A 24,247-nucleotide genomic window follows, 5' to 3' on the forward strand; every position below is an offset into this window, starting at 1 on the left:
GATAGAGGTTCTTAGAAATAGGTACTCAGTGTTTGATTTTTATTTTTGTTTGTTCTTCATTTGTTTTTAACAAACTACCTCTTACTGAAATATTGCTGGTTTTTATTCTTCCCAGATGCCTGTGAAAATATGTACACCTGTTCCTGAAGAATGTACTCATATTTCTGAAGACAGAGTAGGACTTGATACATTTTCTGAACTATATAACCTGTGTCCATTCTTACACATGGTTTAATCATTTTGATTGTCCTTTTGGGTCCTTCCTAGTTTTGCCATATACTTTATGTGTGAAAATACCAGCACCCACTAACACTTGAAAGAGCTGGTTCCTGGCATTAAGAATAGGAAAGAATTTAAGGGGGTGGAGAAGAACTTTGTGTATGTGTGTGTGTTTAAAAATATTTCTTAAGGGGTGCCTGGGTGGCTCAGTGGGTTAAGCTGCTGCCTTCGGCTCAGGTCATGATCTTAGGGTCCTGGGATCGAGTCCCGCATTGGGCTCTCTGCTCAGCAGGGAGCCTGCTTCCCTCTCTCTCTCTCTCTGCCTGCCTCTCCATCTACTTGTGATTTCTTTCTGTCAAATAAATAAATAAAATCTTTAAAAAAAAAAAAAATTTTCTTAAAAAAAAAAAAAAAAAAACTTGTAGCGGGGTGCCCGCTGGCTTAGTCAGTTAAACATCCACCTTTGGCTCAGGTCATGATCCCAACGTCCTGATTAAACATCCACCTTTGGCTCAGGTCATGATCCCAAGGTCCTGAAATCGAGTCCCACATTGGGCTCTCTGCTCACTGGGGAGTCTGCTTCCTGCTCTCACTCTTCCTCTGTGCGCTCTCTCTCAAGTAAGTAAATAAAATCTTTTAAAAAATTAAAACTAGGGCACCTGGGTGGCTCAGTGGGTTAAAACCTCTGCCTTCAGCTCAGGTTATGATCCCGGGGTCCTGGGATCAAGTCCCGAATCGGGCTCTGCTCAGCAGGGAGCCTGCTTCCCCCCTCTCTCTTTGCCTGTCTCTCTGCTTACTGTGATCTCTGTCTATCAAATAAATAAATAAAGTCTTTAAAAAAAAATTAAAACTAAGGGGCATCTGGTTGGCACAGTGGGTTAAAGCCTCTGCCTTCAGCTTGGGTCATGATCTCAAGGTCCTGAGATCCAGCTCCACATCGAGCCCTCTGTGGGGAGCCTACTCAGCAGGGAGCCTATTTCCTTCTCTCTGCCTGCCTCTCTGCCTACTTGTGATCTCTCTCTGTCAAATAAATAAAATCTTTTTTAAAATATTAAATTAAAAAATAATTAAAAATAATGCTAGCTATACTTTGTTACCATGTACTACTACTTTAGTAGCACAGGAATAAGATTCATTCAATATTTGACTGCTCTTTGTATAGTGTAGTTTCAGACACTAAATGTTACAACAGTAAGACTTTTACCTTTACCTTTACGTGGTTTTCAGATTAATAGACATGGCTAGTACACAGCTGATGATACAGAATGTGGTGGCAGCGTAAGGACATCAGTTGTTTGTTATTGATGTAGATAATTCTCTTTTTATGTAAATAATATTTTTAAATTCAATTAGCCACCGTTTAGTACATCATTATTTTCAGATGTAGAGTTCAGTAATTCATGAGTTGTGTATAACTCCCTGTGCTGATCACAACACGTGCCCTCCTTAAGGCCCATCACCCAATTACCCCACTGCCACCCCCACACCACACCTCCTGATGTAGTTAATTCTGACCAGGGAGTTGAAGAAAGCTTTGTAGAGAAGGTTTTTACCCTTGTTCCTGAAGGATAAGTAGAATTTTAATAATTGGAGTTATTTCAATCTATATGAACTGAATTCTCTGTACAAAATCTTAACATTTTGGCACTGGGATGAAGCATTGCTAAATATAATTTAGGATTAGGTAATGAAGAACTTGAAGACTCTAGTCTTCAGTGAATAAAACTTTGAAGGATCACTTCTGCCATCCAGTTTCCTAACATATTCATTCCAAAAACTAAGGTTCTTTAATCCTTTGGACCTGCCACTCTTCCACAGCACCCTTTCCCTTAAAAGTAGTCATCTTTCCCATAAGCACATATCTATAACTGATGCACCTTCTGATCATTTCAATACAGGTTTTATCTTCTTTTCTGGAATATAAGCTCCATAAGAACGAAGTCCTTTCCTAACTTTGAAAGCTCTCAGTGGGCTTGCCAGGAGTAGGTATATCATTGGTTGTCAATAGTATGGATTCACTAATAACATTACCTTTTTGTAGTAAATGTGATTTTAAAAATTCTTTATGACTTTTTTATGAATATGAATTATTTATGAGAAGTTTTTCATCACTGAATAATATGAAAAAATCTCTGACTGAAACAGCTTTATAGGTAGGTAGCTATAAAGTGACAGACACCTGTTGGCTGAGGTTAAGTAATGGAGTGTTCTGTTTGGGGTTGAATTGTCTGCTCCGGAAAGATACATTGAAGTGCTAACCTCCAATACCTGTGAATATGGCCTTATTTGGAAAAGAGTCTTTGCAGATATAATCAAATTAAGATGAGATCATTATGGTAGACCCTAACCTGTTATGACTGGTATTCTTGTGAGGGGAAATGCCATGTGAGACTGGTACACAGGAAGGAAACAGGAAATAACCAAGGTGGAAGTGAGAGTTCTGCAGCTGCAAGCCAGGAAACACCAAGGATTGCTGGTGACACCAGAAACAAGCTTCCAGTCTCCAGAATGGTGAGACAATGCATTCACATTGTTTTAAGGCACCCAGTTTGTGGTACTTTGTTAGAGCAGTCCAAGGGAACTAATACACCCTACTTAATTCACCAGTTCAGCATGTATTTACTGAACATCTGCCAGACATTAGTTTAGGTGCTTGAGATACATTAATGAGCAAAGACAAAAATCTGCCATTCCAAGGGCTGGAGAAAGTGAAGAAACATACTAACAGTAAGTTAGAAAATAACATGGGAAAAACGGTGTCAGGTAAAGTAGATGGAGGGATAGTTGCTGGTGAGAACAGTGCTTAGGGTGGGGCTCACTTATGACTTGAACAAAGAAGTTAGGCAAGTGTGACTTAAATACAGTTGGTCTCTGCCCCTGGTTCTTGACACAGAGCTCTAAAACGCTTGTAATTTCCTGTGTGACCAAGATGTTAGGAGCATCTTACACAGAAATCACAACTCCCTTGGAATTTCTTGGGTAATAGGAGTGTCTTTTTTTGTAATGAGACAATTCCTGATGGGCTCCTAGATCACTTCAGCATGAGATCTGTTCACCAGAAAGACCCAAGGCACAGTTAGAACTTTTGCATATGCACACACACCCTGTCTTCTAGGGAGAGGAGACGGATAGAAAATTGAGTTAATAATCATGCCTACCTGGTGAAGCCTCCATTGAAAATCCCTAACCTACAGGGTTCGGAGGGCTCCCAGGATTGTGAACACGTTCCAGGCACTGGGAGGATGATGTGCCAGAAGACAGCATAGAAGGTCTTGCTTCCCCGTACCTTGCCTCATGCACCACTTCCATATGGCTGTTCTGAGTTGTATCCATAATAAACCAGGAATAAGTAAACTTTTTCTGAGTCCTGCGAGCCATTCTAGGAAATCATCAACCTGGAGAAGAGGATTATGGGAATCCCCGACTTAAAACCGTTTGGTCAGAAGTGCAGGAGGCCTGGGATTGCTGTTGCGGACTCAGAAAATCCACTTTAGACGAACTGGTCACTGTCCAACTGCAAACAGCAAACATCCTCCTCTTGCGAAATGAGTGACTTGACCAATCTCAGCTTTATCCTTCCTTTGGTCTACTCTTCCTATTAATAAGTTTTACTGAGATCGTAGAACTGCCCTTGCTTTTGAGAACACCCAATCCAGAAGGGGCATTCACTTGTTAGGGCTCCCCAACCCCCGCAAAATCACCCAAGTAAAGCCCAGACCCTATAATAGGTTCTTTCTAACACCCTCTTAAACAGACACCCCACGTCCCTGTATGCGGTGTGTAATAAACCAAACTTGTTCAACCACAGGTGTGGATTTTGGGTCTCTTTGGAAAGGTGTGGGGGACGAATGGTGAGCGTAGACGGCTGCAGAGAAATAGAATGGTAACCGCCTGCGGGAAAATTAGGTCAAAGTCTGTGTTCTGTTTTAAGATAAAGAAATAACGGCATGTTTGTTGAAGGAAAGGAGAGAGCAAAAATGGTCGTTTCGTGGCAGGAAAGCCTGCGGGTAACATGCGGAGGGATAGGCACCGGTGCTTCAGCAGCGGTTGGCTTCGGTTAGGAGCCGGGACGGTCCCCCTGCCGGCGGGGTCGGCGAGCGCCGGGGACGCGCGGCGAGCGTCCTCAGGTTGGTGGCGCCGACCTTCTCTCGGAGGAGCAGAGAAGGCGGAAGTCCTGCCTCCCCACCGTACGTAATTGCCTCGGAAAATTCCACATCCCCCTTCTCCTGTGCCTCTGTGGCCAAGAGCCTCACCTTTAACGGAGTACTAACCTCCCGATTTCCACCCAGTTGGATGTCTCGATCCCAAATACGGTCCCAGGAGCATTGGAAGAAAATTCGATGTAGGGACCGTCCGTAGAGCCGACCACAGAAAGAAATGTTTCTCACGATGTTTTTATTTCCTCGCCCGCCTCCCGCCCCTTTCCTCAGGACGCGTCCTAGAGCGAGAGGAAGAAAAAGTAAAAGACACAGGAAAGGAAGACTGCTTTTCCCTAGGATCTCTTAGTTCTTGAAAAGCTGCCAAAATTGGGGCTCATAATTTTGTTCTGAGAAAAGCAAAAATTGCCCTCTACCAACAACTATGCCAGAATGCATAGTAACCCAGAAAACCAGTCTCAACTTCAAACCTTACGGGGTTCTCTGTGCTTTAAGGAGGTGGCTGGGGAGGCAACGCGGAAGAGAAACGCTTGCTTTCGAGTGCGCAAGCGTGAAAATTTTTCCATAGATTTGGTTAATGTTGAAATTATTTGTATTAATTGGGTTTAAAAGACTCGCCTTAGTTATAAAGCTTTGGGGAGAGCCTAAAATGTTTAAAGGAAAAGGGAAAAAAGAACTCGCCCAACGTGGGGCTCGAACCCACGACCCTGGGATTAAGAGTCCCATGCTCTACCGACTGAGCTAGCCGGGCGCCTAGGAGGAGCGGGCGTTTTTCTCTCTCTTGATGAGTACTCAACTACGGTTGGGTTTCTTTTTCTTTCCATTGATTTTTACTTATAAAGAATTTTGTGACGTATTATTAAATAGACACTTCCGAATTATTTTAAAGAATCCTTTAAAACATTACTTTAATTGTTCCTAGATTCATTATTTTAAAAAGAATTTTTAAATTTATTTCGATTGAGCATGAGAGAGTAAGAGAGAAAAAGAGTTGGGAAGGTCGGGAAGGGGCAAGTAGACTCCCTGCTGAGCACGGAGCCAGAAGCCCGACTCCTTTGTCTGACTCTAGAACCATGACCTGACCCGAAGGCAGCCGCTTAACCACCTGAGCCACCCAGGAGCCCTAAATTTAATATTTTTAATTTTTTTTGTAGATTTAATAATTTTTATTGCGTGTGTATCCCAAGACAACTGAAAACTTATGCGTCTATATTATTAGAGTCAATGAATCTTTTTCCTTAAGTGTTTTAAAATATTTACTGCCAAATGTGTTATCTTCTTTACAGAAATACTTATTAAGGCTATCGAGTTTCTATCAAAAGGCAAATTGCATTCCCACAATTTGGGGGGCAACGTTAGAAAACAAAGTCCAACCTCTATGACGTTAGTTTCACTGAAGAACAGTAGTGCTTAGCTATTTTTTCCTTAATAAGATTTAGTCAAGGAGAGCTAAATTGAGGAAGCAGACTCTGGTTCAATTAAAACAAGGTCTCTTTCCGGTAACTGCCTGACAATGGAGACAGGACTCTCAAGAAGTTGTTATTACCACCTCAAATGACAGAAGCTGGGATCAAAGAATTATAGAGTCACTGAATCCTATGGTAAAGAATATTAATTCTAAGACAAAAAGAGAGAAGAACTGATTTTGATCAAATTTTGGAAAGTTGAGACAATGGAATAATCTCCCACGGAAATAGACATATTCAGAGATACTCGTAAACTGCTTTGATAAGGGACTCTGCAAATCTCTGTGATGGGGGCAATCTAAAGCCTAAATGTATTTAACAAGAATAACAAAGAATTCTTAAAGTTCAGTATTTAGAAATTAAACACACTGATCATCACATTTTCTAAGCTACTGAATTGAAAAAAATATTAAGGTATGGCATAAAATAATATTATACATTTAAATGGCTTGTCTTCCAAGTAAATTCAAGTCTTTTATCCATTTATTCATGAATAAAAACCATTAATTATAATGCTTCATTAGCAGGGAGAAGCAACTGAAACTCTTTCTTCTCCTTTTTTTTCTACACCCAATATTTCAGCAAGCCCTGCATATCTAAAATCCACCTACACATTCCCTCTTCCATGGGATTAGAAAATCACCATTTGGCAAGCATCCTAATAATCCATTCAAATGGGAATCATCAGATACTAATATCAGTGGATGAAGGATTGAGGAGTAGCAGGATATTTACCAGGATAGTCTCAAAGTATTTCTTCATAAGATATATATTAATTACAAAGGGCAAAATAGAAACTTTATGGTGGATAAATCTTTTTTTTTTTTTTATGGTGGATAAATCTTAAGCAAGTGATCAAAGTTAACTTCATCAGTAGTGGAACAGACTGGCATCATGTGCCTCCTAATATATGCTCTAATGTGAACACAAGGTTACTTTTGTGGCATTCCTGCCAAAAATGTGTCACCTGAATCCTAGCATGAAAAAATATTATACAAACCTAAACTGAGGTATATCCCATAAAATAAATGGCTCGTAGTCTTCAAAAATGTTAATGCCATGAAACCTTAAGAAATATTAAGCACCTATTTTCCAGCCTAAAGGTGACTACAGTCATGACAACTGAATGCAATGCTCGATGTTCGATTTTCTTTGACTATGAAAGGAATTGAGAGAATTGCCAAAATCCAAATAAAGTGTGTAGATTAGAAAATAGTATTGTTAATTTTCTAATTTTCATAATTGTATTTTGGTTAAGTAAAATGTTCTTGTTTGGGGGAAAATATACAGTGAAGTATTTAAGAGTTAAAACAAAGTGCTGATGGCCTTCTATTTACAACCAGATTAAAATTCAAGCTCTAAAATTCTAGATCCATTCTCATGTCCACCTCTCTGATTTCACCTCCTGTCACCTCAACCACTTAAACACTGTGACAGGCCATACTGACCTGACAGTTCCTGTAACACAAGCTTATATTCCTGTAACAATCAGTTTAAATATTAGCCAATCAGAGAGCCATTCCCTAAGTACCAGGCCTAAAGTTCAAACCTTCGTTGTCTCTTCTTTCTTCTAACTACAAGGTGCAAATATTTTGCCTATTTACATTTTTAAATCCATTTCCTCCCGTTGAATGTAAACTCCCTGAGGGATAGGGTTATGTCTCCTTCACCGTTTTATCAGCAGTGTTCAACACAGTTCTTGGGACATACCAGAGCTCAAGAAATAGTCTTATCCTTAATTCTACTAAATAGTGTTATAGTCATAGAAAAGGTACTAATGCTTCTGTAGAACTCCGACCTGAACTCACACGTGACTTTATGTTCTTATGAGAACAGGTGGATGAAGGGGATGCCCTCATGAAACTGGGTCCGAACCGGGACTCCAAGGGTGAAAGGAGACCTCTCCGGTATCACTTTCTCTGGTCTTTGTAGGAGTGGAAGAACATCTATTTTGCTTTAAGAAAGAATAAAGTAGCGAAAGAAAGGGAGAATATAAAAAGTAAATAACTATTTCTAGGAAATGGAATGGTGCACCTCCTCGAACGCCTCGATGACCGTTAGTTGCTACGCGACACAGAAACTGACTGAATCTGAATGGGATCTAAGAACCGCCGCTCCCTAGCCCTACCCCACCTGTTCTGCACACGCGCACCGCCCTCCCCGCTCGATTCCTCCCCTACCTCTTTTCCCACAATCCTCTGTTTCTCGGGCGGACTTGGAGAACGAGCCACAGAGGAGAAGGGTATTGGTTGAAAGAGCAGCCAATGAGAGAGCCTGTTACTAGTCTGTGGGCTGCGGTATTGTGGGAGAGCTTTAGGCCTTGAAGCCCTTGGTCTCTTGGAGATTTCAGCGGGATGAGTTCAATCGGGACTGGGGTGAGTTTGCTGTGTTTTAGCGTACTAGCCTACGGATTAGCGTCGAAGGGAGATCGTACAGACCTATTGGGGTGCGCCGCCCCGGGGTGCGCCGGGTCTGCCCTCGGCCAAGTGGGCCGCTTCCAGTTGTCTGGTGACCGGCAGTCTTTCCTGCGCTAATTTGTAGGCCCTCATTTGCGGTGACGGTAACCTGAAGCTTTTCAGCTCAGGTGTAGCGGGCTTGGCGGCGCAGCAGTGAGATTTTGGAGCCTTTTTGGGTCGCTGAGTCACTTTCTTTAGCCGCTTAGCGAAACCGAAAGTGGAAACTCGTGGAGCATGTTGTAGCGAATGAAGGGTTTGGGCTATAGTGAGCTTCTGGAGAACCACTGAGGCAAGGCGGCTTGAGATTCCAAGGTCTGAGACGGAGCTTTCCACGGACCGTCCTTGCGGGTCCCCGGGTGCTGCTGACTCATTGGGCCTTCCCTGTCTTGCCTTCGTGTGTACTGACCGTCCGCTTAGTAGGTAGCGCTAATAGAAAAGTGAATCTGAAGAGTCCGTTACGTTTTTCTTTTGTCCCAGCTTTTCCTGTACAAATTACTTAACATCACTTGGAGAGACCATACCGTAAACATTTAAATCATTAGCCAGGGACTTAAACTGCCTCTGTTAATAGACCCGAGGGTTTTGGACTTGGACTTGTTAACTTACTACTTTCCTGTGTTAAACGTACATACGCAGTCTTTTGCTTATTCCTTTTATGTATTTTTCCATGTAGAAAATCTAGTTTTTCTTTAGAAGTATTGGTTGTGTGCACTAGAGGCATTGAATAATGGGTTTCTAAATTCATCAGTTTCACTTTAAACAAGATTTTGATACTCAGCATTAAGACCAAGATACTGGTTTTCCGAGTTTGATAACGGGCGATTTACGTTTTGAATGGTTTAATTCATCTGGGTATGAGATGCTAAGATTATGTCATAACATTTTTAAATTAGTAAATGCTCAGTTATGAATGTTGTAGCAAATTGATTTTGCAACTATGTTAATACTGCCTTCAGGGGCGACTGGGTGGCTCAGTGGGTTAAAGCCTCTGCCCTCGGCTCAGGTCACGATCCTGAGGTCCTGGGATCGAGCCCCACATGGGACTCTGTGCTCAGCGGGAAGCCTGCTTCCCCTCTCTCTCTGTCTCTGCCTGCCTCTCTGCCTTCTTGTGGTCTCTGTCTGTCAAATAAGTAAAAACTTTTTTAAAAAAACCTTCAGTTAATAGTGTTTCACCCTGAAAACCCTTTAAAAGTACTGGATAAGTGTAGACATGGGAGGTATTTTGGTATAACAGTAGTAGAGTTAAGAATCTTCATTTAATAAATCAGGAAATTGAGACTCCGTAAGCACCACTGTTGAAGGCATATCTTTGGTCTTCACTTCTTCCAAGAACTCCCAAGTATGAAGACCTGTTCACTTGACATTTTTCTCCATTTGATGTTTTGTGTTCTTTTTTTCCTTTTTAAGATTTTTAAATTTATTTATTGAGAGAGAGTGAGCGAGAAAGAGAGCGAGCCCGAGAGCACAGGCAGAAGAAGGAGAAGCAGACTCCCTGCTGGGCAGGGATTCCCAACGTAGGGCTCTATCCCAGGACACCAGAATCAAGGCTTGAGGGAAGGCGGAAACCTAAGGGATTGAGCCACCCAGACACCCCACCACTTGGTTGTTTAATAGGCATTTCAAGCTGCATGTCCAGAATAGAGCTCTGAGTTTCCCTCCCCTTGTTATTTTGCATCTTCTACAGTTTTCAGCTCAGTGAATGGTCCAGTTCTAATTGCTCAAGTGAAAAAGGTCTATGATTCACGTTTAATTTCTTTATGTTACTTTTTTAGCCAATCCATTAGCAAGGTTTTTTGTTTTGTTTTGTTTTAAAACTCTCTTCTCAAAATATTGTCTTTATCTCTTACCACCTTTGGGATACTTGATTGCGCTTCCATCCTTGTTCTCTCTACAGTTTGTTTTCTAGGTGAAATTAAAAAAAAAAATTAGATCATATCTCCCCCTCGACCCTCTCCCCCATCCAAGCTTAAACTCCAGTGACTTCCAGTTGCATTATTTAAAAAAAGATTTTATTATTTATTTGCGCGCGAGAGAGAGAATGAGAGGGAGATGTCAGAGGGAGAAGCAGACCCCCCAGCCCCCACTGAGCAAGGAGCCCTATACAGGACTCAATCCTGGGGCTCCAGGATCACGACCTGGGCCTAAAGCAGTTGCTCAATCAGCTGAGCCACCCAGTTGGCTCCCTTCCAGTTGCATTTAGAATAAGATTCGAACTTCTTACTTCAGCCTAGGAGATTCAAAATAGTTTAGTTTTTTACATGCCTCTGATATGATTTACTCTTCTCTCCACCATTTAGTGCTCAAGACACAATGGCCTATTTCTTTTCCCTCATTGTGCTAGAATTATTTCTACCCTCCATATCCTAAATGGCTAGTTACTTGTTATTTAGGTCTGGCCACGCCTAAGTAATTAAACCTGGCTGCTCTAGCAAGGCCTTCCTTGATCAGGTAGTCTGTACTAGGCTCTCAGACTGCTACTTCACCCTGTCTTATTTTCATCATAATCCTTTTTCTGGTTTACTGCTGTACTTCCAGCTCCAAGATTTGTGCCTGGTTTCATTTGAAAATGAAAGACTTCAAGAATGATTAGTCTTTATATTCCCTTATAGTTTAATTTATATTCCCTTATAGTGTAATATATTATATATAACATATATTACATATACAATATTAACATGTAATAGATGCTTATTAAAAGTTTGAATGCTATAGCATATTTTTTCTCTAGGGTTTGTTAGTGCTGCATCAGTGAATTAAAGATTTTATTAGAGAGAGAGAGCGCTCCCAAACTGGGGAAACAGCAGGAAGGGGCAGGCAGAGGGAGAAGCTGGCTCCCCACCCAGCAAGGAGCCTTATGTGGGACTGGGTTCCAGGATCCTGGGATAATGACCCAAGACAAAGGCAGATGCTTATTTGACTAAGCCACCCAGGAATCCCTTAAGCATCCACCTCCTGGTTTTGGCTCAGGTGATGATCTCAGAGTCCTGAGAGTCTCTCTCCCCACCCTCATGGTTTCTCTCTCTCTCTCAAAAAACCAGAAAACCAAAAAACAGAAACAAAAAACCCAAAACCCCCAAAACTGGGAATGTAGAATGCATTGGGAATCCAGAGAACTCATTTTATTCACTTTATTGTGGTGGTCTGGAACAGAGTATCTCCATTTTGTACAAAAATGAACTTTGTGTTCTGTGTGAAAAAGATTTTGACTTTACCTGGGATTTGTATCTATTGGCTTTTCTTTTTAAATCTTATTTTTAAGTTATCTCTGCATACAACACAACCCCATGATCAAGAGTTGCATGCTCGGCTGACCAAGCCAGCAAGGCAGTTGTCTATTGCTTTTCAATAGCAGAAATCTAAAGTAGCTTTTCTCTTGGCTGCTCTTGCTGCTCTGACGTGCTTCCTTTTCTTCAAAGCAAAATCTTTGAGATTTAACACACATACATTTCTTTCTTCTTTCCCCTGACTTCCTGTCTTTCTGTTGTAATTTCTACACCCCAGGTGGGGCTCAAACTCACAACCCTGAGACTAGGAGCTGCATGCTCTACCAACTGAGTCAGCCAGACACCTCTTAACATGCATTTCTGATGTGTAAGCCATTTAGAAAGAAAGGTGGTGAGGTTATTAACTGCTAGAGATACATAATTTAAGCTTATTGTTGCCTTTTTCTTCCTAGTATGACCTGTCAGCCTCTACATTCTCTCCTGATGGAAGAGTTTTTCAAGTTGAATATGCTATGAAGGCTGTGGAAAATAGTAGGTAAGAAACATTGTTGTATTTGGAATTTATCATGTTTTAACATAATTAAATATCTCCTTTTATATATTTTTGGTAATTAGGCTTTGTTATGTCACTCTGGCACACAAAATAATAGGAACCCTAAAATAATCTCAGTTTATTAGTCATTTCCAGATCTCTTTTCAGGTCAGATCTTTCCTATATTTCTGGTTGGTTCTGAGAGTATCCACTTAGACATTCTACCGTGTTTCCAATGTAGTGTATAAAACCAGATTCATTATCATCTTTGCTCTCCCATTTTCCTTTTTGAAATTCTTGATTTATATCCTTATTTCCCTGGCCATTGAGTTTGTTACTTTGTTATTTTATCTTTTATTTTTTTGTGTTTAAAAAGTCCTATGCAGTTAGTCGCATTTGTCCCAGTAGGAATTTTTTTTTTCCTGTTCTGGGGCCACGCTCCAAAAGGTACAGGAACACTAAGATATCTTCCATGTCTTCCTTCCTTCCTTCGCTTTTTTTTTTTTTTTTTTTTTTTTTTTTTTTTTTTTTTTTGACAGAGAGAGCACAAGTAGACAGAGAGGCAGGCAGAGGGAGAGGGAGAAGCAGGCACTCCACTGAGCAGGGAGTCTGATGTGGGGCTCGATCCCAGGACCCCAGGATCATGTTCTGAGCTGAAGGCAGTTGCCCAGCCGACTGAGCCAACCAGGTCCCCCCTTCACTCTGTCTTTTTTTGCTTAGAGTAATGAGCCAAAATGATTCCTTGGTTACCCGTGTAACATCTTAGTTAAATTATTAGCTTGTTGACAAATTCTGTAAGTACTTAATTGAAGAAATTTTGGAGTTATATTTATGTGATCATTATATCTTGGAATCTTTGGGATGAATTAAAAGACTTTTTAAAAATAATACATTTCAGGGGCGCCTGGGTGGCTCAGTGGGTTAGGCCGCTGCCTTCGGCTCAGGTCGTGATCTCAGGGTCCTGGGATTGAGTCCCACATCGGGCTCTCTGCTCGGCGGGGAGCCTGCTTCCCCCTCTCTCTCTCTGCCTCTCTGCCTACTTGTCATCTCTCTGTCAAATAAATAAATAAAATATTTAAAAAAAAATAATACATTTCATAATATCTCATTCACATCTCTTAAAGGATTTTTTTTTTTTGAGGGGGTCCTAGTAAACAAATGGTGTTGGTGTTTGAACCCAAGTTTTTCCTTATAATGAAAACTTATAATCTTCCCCTTTTTTTCTTGTGTATATTACTTTCTAGGTGCATACTTTGATAAAATAGTTATGAGTAGAGGTGGAGTAGGGAAATATTTGCAGAACTTTAGAAAAGTCCACATTTAATACTCTGTGCTAGTACCAGTTTCTGCTTACACCTTTAAATGTATGATTATGGAAGTTTCATGTAGTGGAGACTGTCACTTGTCTTTGCATGTGCTCACACATAGCAAGCCCTCAATAGTTAATGAATAAATGTTCATTTTTTATGCCATCCTTTGGTTAAAAGAAGACATGGATTCTTAGTGGCTTATGAAATATAAAAATTTAGGAAGAAATGCATTTTAAGTCTTTTTATAGGATTTGTAATGAAGCTAGTTTATTTTGTGTTTAATGTTACTGTTTTAGAGATACTGGTACTTATAAGCTGTTGGTGTCTGATACTATAATAGAAGTAAGGCTGAAATGTATTTGTCACTGTCATGTAGAAGTCTGATAGAGTTCAGAAGAAGAATGTCAGAATCAAGAAAAAAAGTTGACATATTTTCTTCCTGTTGTTAAGGTAGGCCCTTAGACCAAAGAGCTGCAGAAAGACTTGGAAAAAGTTACTGTTTTTCTCTTCCTCTTTTGCAGTGTTGCATTTTCACTGGTTTATAAAGCTGGAAAAGGAAGTCTTGATTGAAAAGAACTGGAGACACCATATGTAATACAAAAAATTGAGACTAGTTTATGAGGATCTGTGTATTTTAGGAATTTGTTTTCTGTAAAGTATTTATAAATATGGTTTAAAATAGTGATAGTACAGCAAATTAATTAAAAATTAAAACATAAAAAAATGAATTTCTTTTTCTGCATAAGGAAAAACCAGGGAAATTCCTCCTTTTTTTTTTTTTAATATTTTATTTATTTATTTGACAGAGATCACAAGTAGGCAGAGAGGCAGGCAGAGGGGAGGAAGCAGGCTCCCTGCTGAGCAGAGAGCCTGATGCGGGGCTCAATCCCAGGACCCTGAGATTATGACCTGAGACGAAGGCAGAGGCTCAACCCACTAAGCCACCCAGTCGTCCCCTCCTTTTTAAAAAAAAAAAAAAAGATTTTATTTCTTTATTTGACAGAGATTACAAGTAGGCAAAGAGGCAGGCACAGAGAGAGGGAGAAGCAGGCTCCCCGCTGAGCAGAGAGCCCAATGCAGGTCTTGATCCCAGGACCCTGAGATAATGACGTGAGGCAAAGGCAGAGGCTTAACCCACTGAGCCACCCAGGGGCCCCAGAAGTTCTTCTTTTAAAGGGGTTGATGTAGCCTGGTATAATAGAATATTAAATGAAGATCAGAAAAATTTGGATTTTCCTTTTAGCTGCTGCTTAATGGAAATAATATATAGGGTGCCTCTATTTGGTCCTCTGAAAGTTATTTTTGTTTGTAAAATTGGGAGGTAGACCTTTACCCTGCCTTTACTTTACCATAACAATGAAATATATGTAAAAACATTTGGACAATTTTTAGTCCTGTTTAGGCACAGAATGTAGAAAATCATAAAATTAGATTGTATATTAATTTTCATAATAGTCCGACATTTAAGTTAATAGTTAGAAAATGTTTAGCCAAATAATTTAGGATTATATTCTGGCAGTGGGGAGCAGAGGGAGAGGGATAGGCAGATTCCCTGCTGAGTGTGGAGTCCGACACAGGGCTAGATAGATCCAGGACCCTGAGATCATGACCTGAGCCAAAACCAAGGATGGGACACTCAACCTACTGAACCATCCTGGTGCCCCGGCTATCTTTTAAGCATAGGAAGGAACTACTAAAACAAATAATCAGTGACCTACAAGTGAACACTTAAAAGCACTTTATTGACGTGTATATACCATGATCATAACTATTTTATTTTATTTTATTCTTTCTTTATTTATTTATTTAAAAAGATTTTATTTATTTGACAGAGATCACAAGTAGGCAGAGAGGCAGGCAGGGAGAGAGGAGGAAGCAGGCTCCCGGCTGAGCAGAGAGCCTGATACAGGACTCGATCCCAGGACTCTCAGATCATGACCTGAGCCGAAGGTAGAGGCTTAACCAACTGAGCCACCCAGGCGCCCGATCATAACTATTTTATCAAAGTATGCACCTAGAAAGTAATATACACAAGAAAAAAAGGGAAAGATTAAATTATAAACTATAATTTTCCCCATTAGTTTCATTGAGGAGCCCAGGTTCTGAAGGATTGTGTAGTGTAACAATGAGTGTTAGATTGTTTGGAATAAAAATTAAAATTTTGATCTCAGGACCCCTTTTTACTTGGGGAAAAAACCCCAAAACACCAGAATCCAAAATATTGAGGACTTCAGAGAGAATTTCTTTATTAGGTTTTAGTTCCATCAATATCTACCATGATTAGTGAACTTTTATTTATGCATGTTATTCGATCTGTCAATATTTATCACATTAGAAATTAAAACAGAAAATAGGGATGCCTGGGTGGGATAGTTGTTAAGCATCTGCCTTCGGCTGAGGCCATGATTCCAGGGTCTTGGGATTGAGTCCTGCATCAGGCTCCCTACTCAGTTGGGAGCCTGCTTCTCCCTCTGCTCCCGCTGTTTGTGCTCTCTGACAAATAAATAAATAAAATCTTTACAAAATAAAAACAAACAAAAAACCCAATAAAACTGAGAAAATAAAAAATACTTAATTCACTTTAATTACAGTTGTAGAGGTGCCTGGGTGGCTCAGTCATTGGGCATCTGCCTTCAGCTCAGGTCCCATGGTCCCAGGATCCTGGGATTGAGCCTTGCATTGGGCTCCCTGCTCAGTGGGAAGCCTGCTTCTCCCTCTACCCCTGCTTGTGTTCCCTCTCTCTCTGTCTCTGTCAAATAAATGAATAAAAAAGTAAAATAAAAATAAGTAAAAATAGTAAAATAAAATAATCATAGTTATATGTTAATGTAAGTAATAAATTAACATTAAACTATTTAATTTTAAAATTAACATAATGTATTATTTGCTTCCGGGGTACAGGTCTGTGAATCATCAGTCTTACACAATTCACAGCACTCACCATAGCACATACCTTCCCCAATGTCCATAACCCAGCCACCCTATCCTTCCCCTCCCACTGCCCAGCAACCCTCCGTTTGTTTCCTGTGATTGAGAGTAAACTGTTTAATATTAGTAACATTTTAAATGAAAAGTAACTTTCTACAGCATAAAACAAATGTTGGGGAGAAGACTGGCATTGTTCTACATTTTTGTAAATCTCAGTGGTTAATTGAAGCTTAATGTAAGACATTCTCATTATCAGCTTCAATATGTTGTTACTTTCATTGAAGCCTGTGAAGCAAATCAGGCTTTATACAGATGAGTAGGTGGAAAGTGAGGCATATTTTAATAGCTTTTTCAGATAATTATGGATGTTGTTTTTTGACACTATGCCAAAATTGGACAAATAATAGCTTTTTAAAGGTTAGTTGCAGCGTGGTGTCTGAAAACTTAACGATGAGCTTTTCGTAGTTTTACATTAAAATCTGTTAGTCTGTTTTGCACTTCAGATGTTTTACCCATGCATGTAAGTTGGTCATTTGGAAAATACTGGTTCACTGTGCTATGACAGGTTGTCCAAATTTGATATTTTTTAATCTATCTATTGGAATAGTCAGTTGGTCATTTGGAAAATATTGGTTCACTGTGCTATGACAGGTTGTCCAAATTTGATATTTTTTATCTATCTATTGGAATAGTCAGAAATGTCACACTTGTTAATATCACCACTGTTCTGATTATATAAATTGTAAGTTTTGGGACACCTGGGTGGCTCAGTGGGTTAAGCCTCTGCCTTAGGCTCAGGTCATGATCCCGGGGTCCTGGGATCCAGCCCCGCATCTGGCTCTCCTGCTCAGCAGGGAGCCTGCTTCCCTTCCTCTCTCTCTGCCTGCCTCTCTGCCTGCTTGTGATCTCTCTCTGTCCAATAAATAAATAAAAATCTTTATTTTAAAAAAATTGTAAGTTTTGGGGTGCCTGGGTGGCTTAAGCCTCTGCCTTCGGCTTGGGTCATGGTCTCGGGGTCCTGGACCAAGCCCTGCATTGGGCTCTCTGCTCGGCAGGGTCCTACTTCCTCCTTTCTCTCTGCCTGCCTCTCTGCCTACTTGTGATCTCTCTCTGTGTGTCAAATAAATAAAATCTTAAAAAATAAATAAATAAAAATTGTAAGTTTTGGGAAATAGACAACCTCATGGTGATGAATATATTTCCTAAAATTCCAATTTACGCTTGAAAACTTGAGTCTTACCACAGGCAATAAAATACTGTCCATTTTCCCTCAAAATTGATAGGCTTATTTTGTTCGTTCTAGGTGGGAAAAAAGTCTGCCTTATACCTAATAACTGTAGTTTGTCTGACATTGATGTTTGTAAAAACAGGTATTCTCTGAAAAAGTTCACAACAGTTTTACTAGTACTTTTTCCTTTAGGCAACCATATTTTGATGTTTGAGTACCTTTCATTTCATTATGGTAATAATAAAAAGACCAGGTACTCAGGGGTTGTTCCCTAGTAGAATTATTGCTTTCTTTAAATATTAGAATAGCGGGGTGCCTAGGTGGCTCAGATCGTTAGGCGTCTGCCTTCGGCTCGGGTCATGATCCCAGGGTCCTGGGATTGAGCCCTGCATTGGGCTCCCTGTTCAGCGCGAAGCCTGCTTCTCCCTCTCCCTCTCCTGATGCTTGTGTTCCCTCTCTCACTCTCTGTTATGTAAATAAATAAAACCTTTAAAAATTAGAAAAAAAAATTAGAATAGCTTTTAAAAATTACTGCTTTCTCAAGGACATTCTTTTTTTTTTTTTTTTTTTTAAGATTTTATTTATTTCTCAGAGAAAGAGAAAGCACAAGCAGGGGGAGCAGCAGGCAGAGGGAGGAGTAGGCTCTCTGGAGAACAGGGAGCCATGAGCAGGAAGCCATAACAAGACTCAATTCCAGGACCCCAGGATCATGACCTGAGCCAAAGGCAGATGCTTAACTGAGCCATTCAGGCAGGACCTTCTTAAGAAATTTTTTTTAACTGCGAGAGTTTTTTGTTTTGTTTTGTTTTTAAATGTGAGCGCATAGCAATGAAGAATACAGTGATTAGTAGTTCACTACTACCATTTGTTTCACTGCCTTGGTTTGTGTTAAAGTGCCAGCAGTTTTACCCACTAACACTTCTCTGTTGTACCAACAGTGAAAATGTCCATATAGTGGAAAAAAACAAATGGTGTCTTGTATTCTTAAGAAAATAATTTTGAGGCGCTCCTAGGTGGCTTAGCAGTTTAACCTCTGCCTTTGGCTCAGGTCATGATCTTAGTGTTCTAGGATCAAGTCCTCCATCAGGCTCTCTGCTCGGCAGGGAGCCTGCTTCCTCTCTTTGCCTGCCTCTCTGCCTACTTGTGATCTCTCTCTCTCTTTCAAATAAATAAATTCTTAAAAAAAATAATTTTGACTTCTCATACCCCCTTGAAGGTTTTTTCAGGGATGTTCAGGAGGTTCATAGACCATATTTTGACAACTTGTAGTTTGGAAAAAGAATGTTTTAGATTTAAATAGTGAGAATGATGATGACTTGGAATAATTAGGAAAGGCTACCTGAGGCTGTAGAGTTAAGGTCAAGTGAATTTGCAAAAGTTTGTGGAGAATTATTTAAATATGCAGTGGTGAGGAGGAAGTGTATTTTAGAACCGTGGATAACCTCAATAAAGACAAAAAAGCAAAAGTGAACATAAGGTATTTGGGGAATGATAGTGAGGTTGAATTCAGTAGAATGTGGGATTTATAATGGGAAACTTAATAAGCTACAAATGTAATTTGTAGATTCTCAAGAATTTTGAAAGCTGGGCCAAGGAGTTTAAACTGAAAAGGGAAGCCATTGAGGATACCTAAAATGTGAGGGAAGGAGTATCTGAAATTTTTTGTGGAATTTATGTGGTTCTGGTTGTTTCTCGTCAGAATTCCCTTTTTATTAAAATGATTAGTAGAACAAAGTTAATGATGTATTTTTATCTTGAAATGGTAGAATATAATTTCTTCACATTTCATTTAAGACATTAAGATCCATTTTAAGAAGTTGTTCAAAATGTATATTATATTCTTTTATATACTTATAATAAGCAGTAGTTGTTGTAGAAAAAGCAAATTAGCGAAAGAATTCTAAGCTTTCCACCTGGATTAGTTATGTTAACTTTTGTTTGTATATAACCTGTCTTTTCTAAACTAATTTTTTTTTTTAAAGATTTTATTTATTTATTTGACAGAGCGAGAGATCACAAGTAGGCAGAGAGGCAGGCAGAGACAGAGAGAGGGGGAAGCAAACTCCCTGCTGAGCAGAGAGCCCGATGCAGGGCTCGATCCCAGGACCCTGAGACCATGACCTGAGCCGAAGGCAGAGGCTTAACCTACTGAAGCCACCCAGGCACCCCATAACTTGTCTTTTCTATGCATTTTAAATGGATGAGAATTAAGTCAGCATTTGTTACAATGTGTATCCAGACACTCTGCCATTCTGTACATATTTTGATGTCATGATATGCTAGGTTTTCTGGGGGTCATCTGGTGTTCATTTATATAGACTTAATTTATCACACTGTAGGTTGTCCTCTTTCTAGTTTTCAAATGTATTTGCTTTAACGTATTAACATGTAAAAAATTAAATGTTACCTATCCGTATGTTTTTTTTAAACTTAACTTAGGAAGTTTTTTTAATTTTCAGTTAAAAAAATTGATTTTCTTCTGCTTGTTCCAGTACAGCTATTGGAATCAGATGTAAAGATGGCGTTGTCTTTGGGGTAGAAAAGTTAGTCCTTTCTAAACTTTATGAAGAAGGTTCCAACAAACGACTTTTTAATGTTGATCGGCATGTTGGAATGGTAGGTCCATTTAAAAAATGTTCCTTTTTGCCTTGTCCAATTTGTTGTGAAGTCACTGTTTAGAATATATTAAAATGTAATTTTAAGATAACCATTTATTTACGCTGAGGCAGAAAGAGATGAGAGAGCAGCCATAGAAGTAATCTCAGAGAGCTACTGGCTTGTGAACAGTTCACTAAGAAAGGTAATGTTCTTATAAATTGACTGGAGACATATATGAGAAATCAAATTGCCTTAAGAAAAGGGAGGAGAGGAAAAAGGTGGGAAGTATGTGTAGAAAAGAGATCTTGGCAGTATAGGTAAGGGGTATGCTTGAGAGGCATAGAATCTTTAGCTTTTCATCTCTCTTGTGGGAATCACTGTCATATTGAAGGTGTTATCAGGTAGAGAATACCTCACTCAAAGGTGGAGCACCAAGAAAGGATATTTAAAGAAAGGAAGAGCGAACACATCCTTTTTAATAGCTTCATAGACCTCACTATTTGTTTTGTGGAGTCTTGTTACATGGAGTCTTGAGTGACTGCTTTGCATAACTGCAGGTGAGTCCATAAATACATTACTGGTATATACTAAAGTCATTCTATATAGATGTTAGACTTTGCTCAGTCAGAACAATAAGGAAAACGAGTAATGGAGTGATTCTAACCCTCTTTAGTGAGAAGGCAAGGAAGAAAACGTGTGTGCTAGAACCACTTCACATAAATTATCTTGTTTAAGTCTGACATCCCAGTGAAAGTAATATTAATCCCATTTTTATAGATAAGAAAACAAGACTCACAGCTGGTAAAGAAATAAAATGGGATCAGACTTGGGTCTGCATGGTCTGCATGTTATTTCAGAGTCTACTCTGCAGGGTGAGATCTTATAGGTCCCACTTATTCTGCACTTATTTTTTATATTTATAAATGAGATGTGTTACACACGAACACCAAAGGACCAATAAAATATAAGCAATAAACTATAAAGCTATAGATAATTTTTTTTCCCTGAAAATATATTCTCTCTAGAACAAATTTGTTATTGCCATTGAAACTGACACGGCTTTTCTTCTGTCATTTTGGACCACTGTATTTATTTATTTTTAGAATTTTAGTTGATACACAATGTGAAACTGGTGTGCTTTGATAAAACTTGCCAGATTGTAACCCAGCTGCTAGGAGGGAACTAGTGAATTATACATTCTTTCACTTAATAAAAACAAACTTTAGGTAGGTGTATTTTGAAAAAAATCATGTATGCTTAAAGGTACTTTAGTGATGGGAAAACTTTGTCTTAGAAATTTAAAATTTGTTACGTTTGTTATTTAAAGCCAGGAAACTGATGCCATTCCTTATAGCTGGAATGGCAAAACATCACCTGTAGAAGAGGGTTGGAGATAATGAAGGGTTAATATTCTGTCTCCACAGTTGTCACAAGTGGTTTGAGGATTATTGGACTTCACAGTAAGCTTTCTACAAAGCAATAGAAGATTCTTTAAACGGTGAAATTTACTGGCTGGGTAACTTTAGGGAAGTTACTCTAAACGTAACCGCCTCACCTCAGAAGTAGGGTAAATAGGACCTACCTCGTAACAGTTGTTACAAGGTTAAAAATTACTAGAATGCTTAGCATGTGATAAATACTATGTATTAGAAATTTTCATCAATACTACTACTAATAGCACTGGCAAAAATGTCATTCTGATATCACTTACTTTTAAATTCTGTAAATTTCCTAAGCAGGTGGTTTCTGGACTTTCTTGATTCCCAGAACTAAGTGTTTCAGTAATATTTTTTTTAATTGCTTTCCTGCACCAAAAGAAGTACTGAATGGTTTGGATTATGCATTTAGGTCTCAATAACTTGTTGTTTATGTTCTAAAAACTTAGTAGCTGTAAGAGAAAAAATACACATACAATTATAGAAAAATATTTTTATTTTTAAATAATCAAACTTCCTAATGTGCACTGCACAACTTCCTGAACTTTGGAATCAGATTATGTGTGTCTCTCCCCTCCATTTCCTGTTCCACATGCATTTTTGTGTGGTACTTACCTTTTTATCATAGCAACCCAAGTGCTCAACAATACAATGGCATTATAAGGAATACAGAATGATCTAATGTTGAAACTGTGAACTACTTCAACAACTGTATCCCCCAAATTCCAAATGTTCTGTAACTAGTTCACTATAGTGCCCTAGCATCTCTCAGCACATGGTTTGGAAACTGTAGTTGTAAGCTATCAGTCTTGGAAGATGTATGGTTTGTCACCGGAGTTTATAATAGTCAATAAGCTGAAAAAGATTTGAGGTTGTGCCTTTTAGACCAAAACTTTCAGTAATTTGAACATAGAACTGCTTTAAATAGACATCAGTCCTGATCTATTCTGGTTGTTGCCTATTTATAGTGAATTGGTAAACTGGGATACATGAAGAATTATAGAAATATTCCTTGTAAATGTCATCATTCAGCAAACAATGAAATCACACTTGGTAAATTTCTGAATTTTAATTCCATACTTTTCTTTTGATCCCACCCAATCAGAATGCCAGAATGCCTTATAAAGAGCTTTAAGTCAAATTATTTTTAGTGGTGATGCTTGTTAAAATATTAAGCCTACAGTAATTACACACTTTCCTTGATTTGTGATAGGAATGTATTTATCTACTAATGGTACGTACTTTCTTCCAGGCAGTAGCGGGTTTGTTGGCAGATGCTCGTTCGTTAGCAGACATTGCAAGAGAAGAAGCTTCCAACTTTAGATCTAATTTTGGCTATAACATTCCATTAAAAGTAAGTTGATAATATGTTGAGCCTTTTGAACAGTAGTAGAAATTTGCTGATAAGCTCTTCTGTTTCTTCCCCTCATAGCATCTTGCAGACAGAGTGGCCATGTATGTACATGCGTATACACTCTACAGTGCTGTTCGACCTTTTGGCTGCAGGTATGAAATTTTGTGAGATTCAGTCAGATCCATACTGTTTTCCCCAGTTTCTTAGCTTTTTATACCCTTAGAAGTGTGAGCTATCACCAAGAAGTAATAGGGCAATGATAAAATAAAACTGTGTACATCAAAACAAAAAACTTTGAATAGTGAAAAAGACTCTACAGATTTGAAGTGATAATAAAACAGAGAACTCCTAGTAATAACGTTAATCTGATTATCATACATTCTCTGGAAGAAAATGGTCAAAAGGTATAAACGTTCAAATTAAGTGTTAGAGATGTACAGTATGATGACTATAGGTAACAATGCAGTGTGACTTATGGGAAGGTTGCTGAGTACATTCTAAGAATTTTCGTCACAAGGAGAAAAGTTTTTTTCTCTTTTTTATTTTATTTTATGAGAGGATGGATGTCACTAAACCTGTTGTTAGCATTTCACAATACATGTAAATCAGACCATCATGCTTTACATGGTAAGTGATGCATGTTGGTAATTTCTCAGTAAAACCAGAAAAAAATTCTCTGGTGTCAGACCCCAGCATTCTCAGGATACAACAAACTGACTTTAAATATATTCTCTTTTGACATTAGAAGGTAGCCAACTAAAGGGAGATTTCAGTTTTCTCCTTAATTTCCATCGGCTACACTTACTTTAAGCAGTTAGGTGCAATGCTCTTAATTGATGAAGTGCTGGTATTTTTATTTTGGGGGGAAAGCTGAGATTCGATTGAGTCAAGACACATGTAAATATTTACATAGGGCTCAGAGACCTATCATCACTCTAGATATTCCTAAAAAGACATGTTTAGTTTGTAACATTAAAGAAATAGTCCTTTTTGATCAAAGTAAAACATTTACTAATATCTCATTGCTTGCCACTGTTAAAAGGCTATAGAAAGTTTATCATCTATAGTCCTGCCTTTCAGTTGTTTACAATCAGTCATATTTAAATTACTGAGGACAGATGTTAGAGAAAACCCGTTTTAGCCAGTAAGTTAGGCCTGCAGACATTTTTTATATTGTTGTTCTTAAGGTTCTCATTTAAATTACATTGAAACACTTTGCTTTCAGACTTCATAGAATGCTTTTCCACTTCTTTTAACCTTTGAACGCTCTGAATTCATCATTTCTCTAAGGGAGTAAGAATAGTGGAGAACTTTTTCAGTAAATATTGAACATATACTA

The 24,247-nt window shown here is 38.9% G+C and overlaps 1 protein-coding gene and 1 non-coding gene across 3 annotated transcripts in view; one reads left to right on the forward strand and one right to left on the reverse strand.

Annotated features, from left to right (window-relative positions):
- The first annotated feature begins 750 nt into the window (after positions 1-750).
- The window catches only part of PSMA3 (proteasome 20S subunit alpha 3), a 32,872-nt gene continuing 9,375 nt past the window's right edge, over positions 751-24,247 (forward strand). The window contains exons 1-5 of one of the 2 annotated variants that reach the window (XM_059373285.1): positions 751-837; positions 11,975-12,057; positions 20,013-20,136; positions 22,807-22,908; positions 22,987-23,060. In XM_059373285.1, the coding sequence (XP_059229268.1) occupies positions 12,035-12,057; positions 20,013-20,136; positions 22,807-22,908; positions 22,987-23,060 (323 nt within the window). In that variant the 5' untranslated portion in view covers positions 751-837; positions 11,975-12,034. Of the gene's footprint in view, positions 838-8,092; positions 8,218-11,974; positions 12,058-20,012; positions 20,137-22,806; positions 22,909-22,986; positions 23,061-24,247 lie in introns of those variants that run through there. The other variant, XM_059373284.1, reaches the window with a different exon arrangement.
- On the reverse strand, positions 5,055-5,127 carry TRNAK-CUU (transfer RNA lysine (anticodon CUU)). Its single transcript has one exon. It is a non-coding gene; the product is annotated as a tRNA-Lys (tRNA).

Source organism: Mustela nigripes, chromosome 13 (assembly GCF_022355385.1).
Source record: "Mustela nigripes isolate SB6536 chromosome 13, MUSNIG.SB6536, whole genome shotgun sequence".
Lineage (NCBI taxonomy): Eukaryota > Metazoa > Chordata > Mammalia > Carnivora > Mustelidae > Mustela > Mustela nigripes.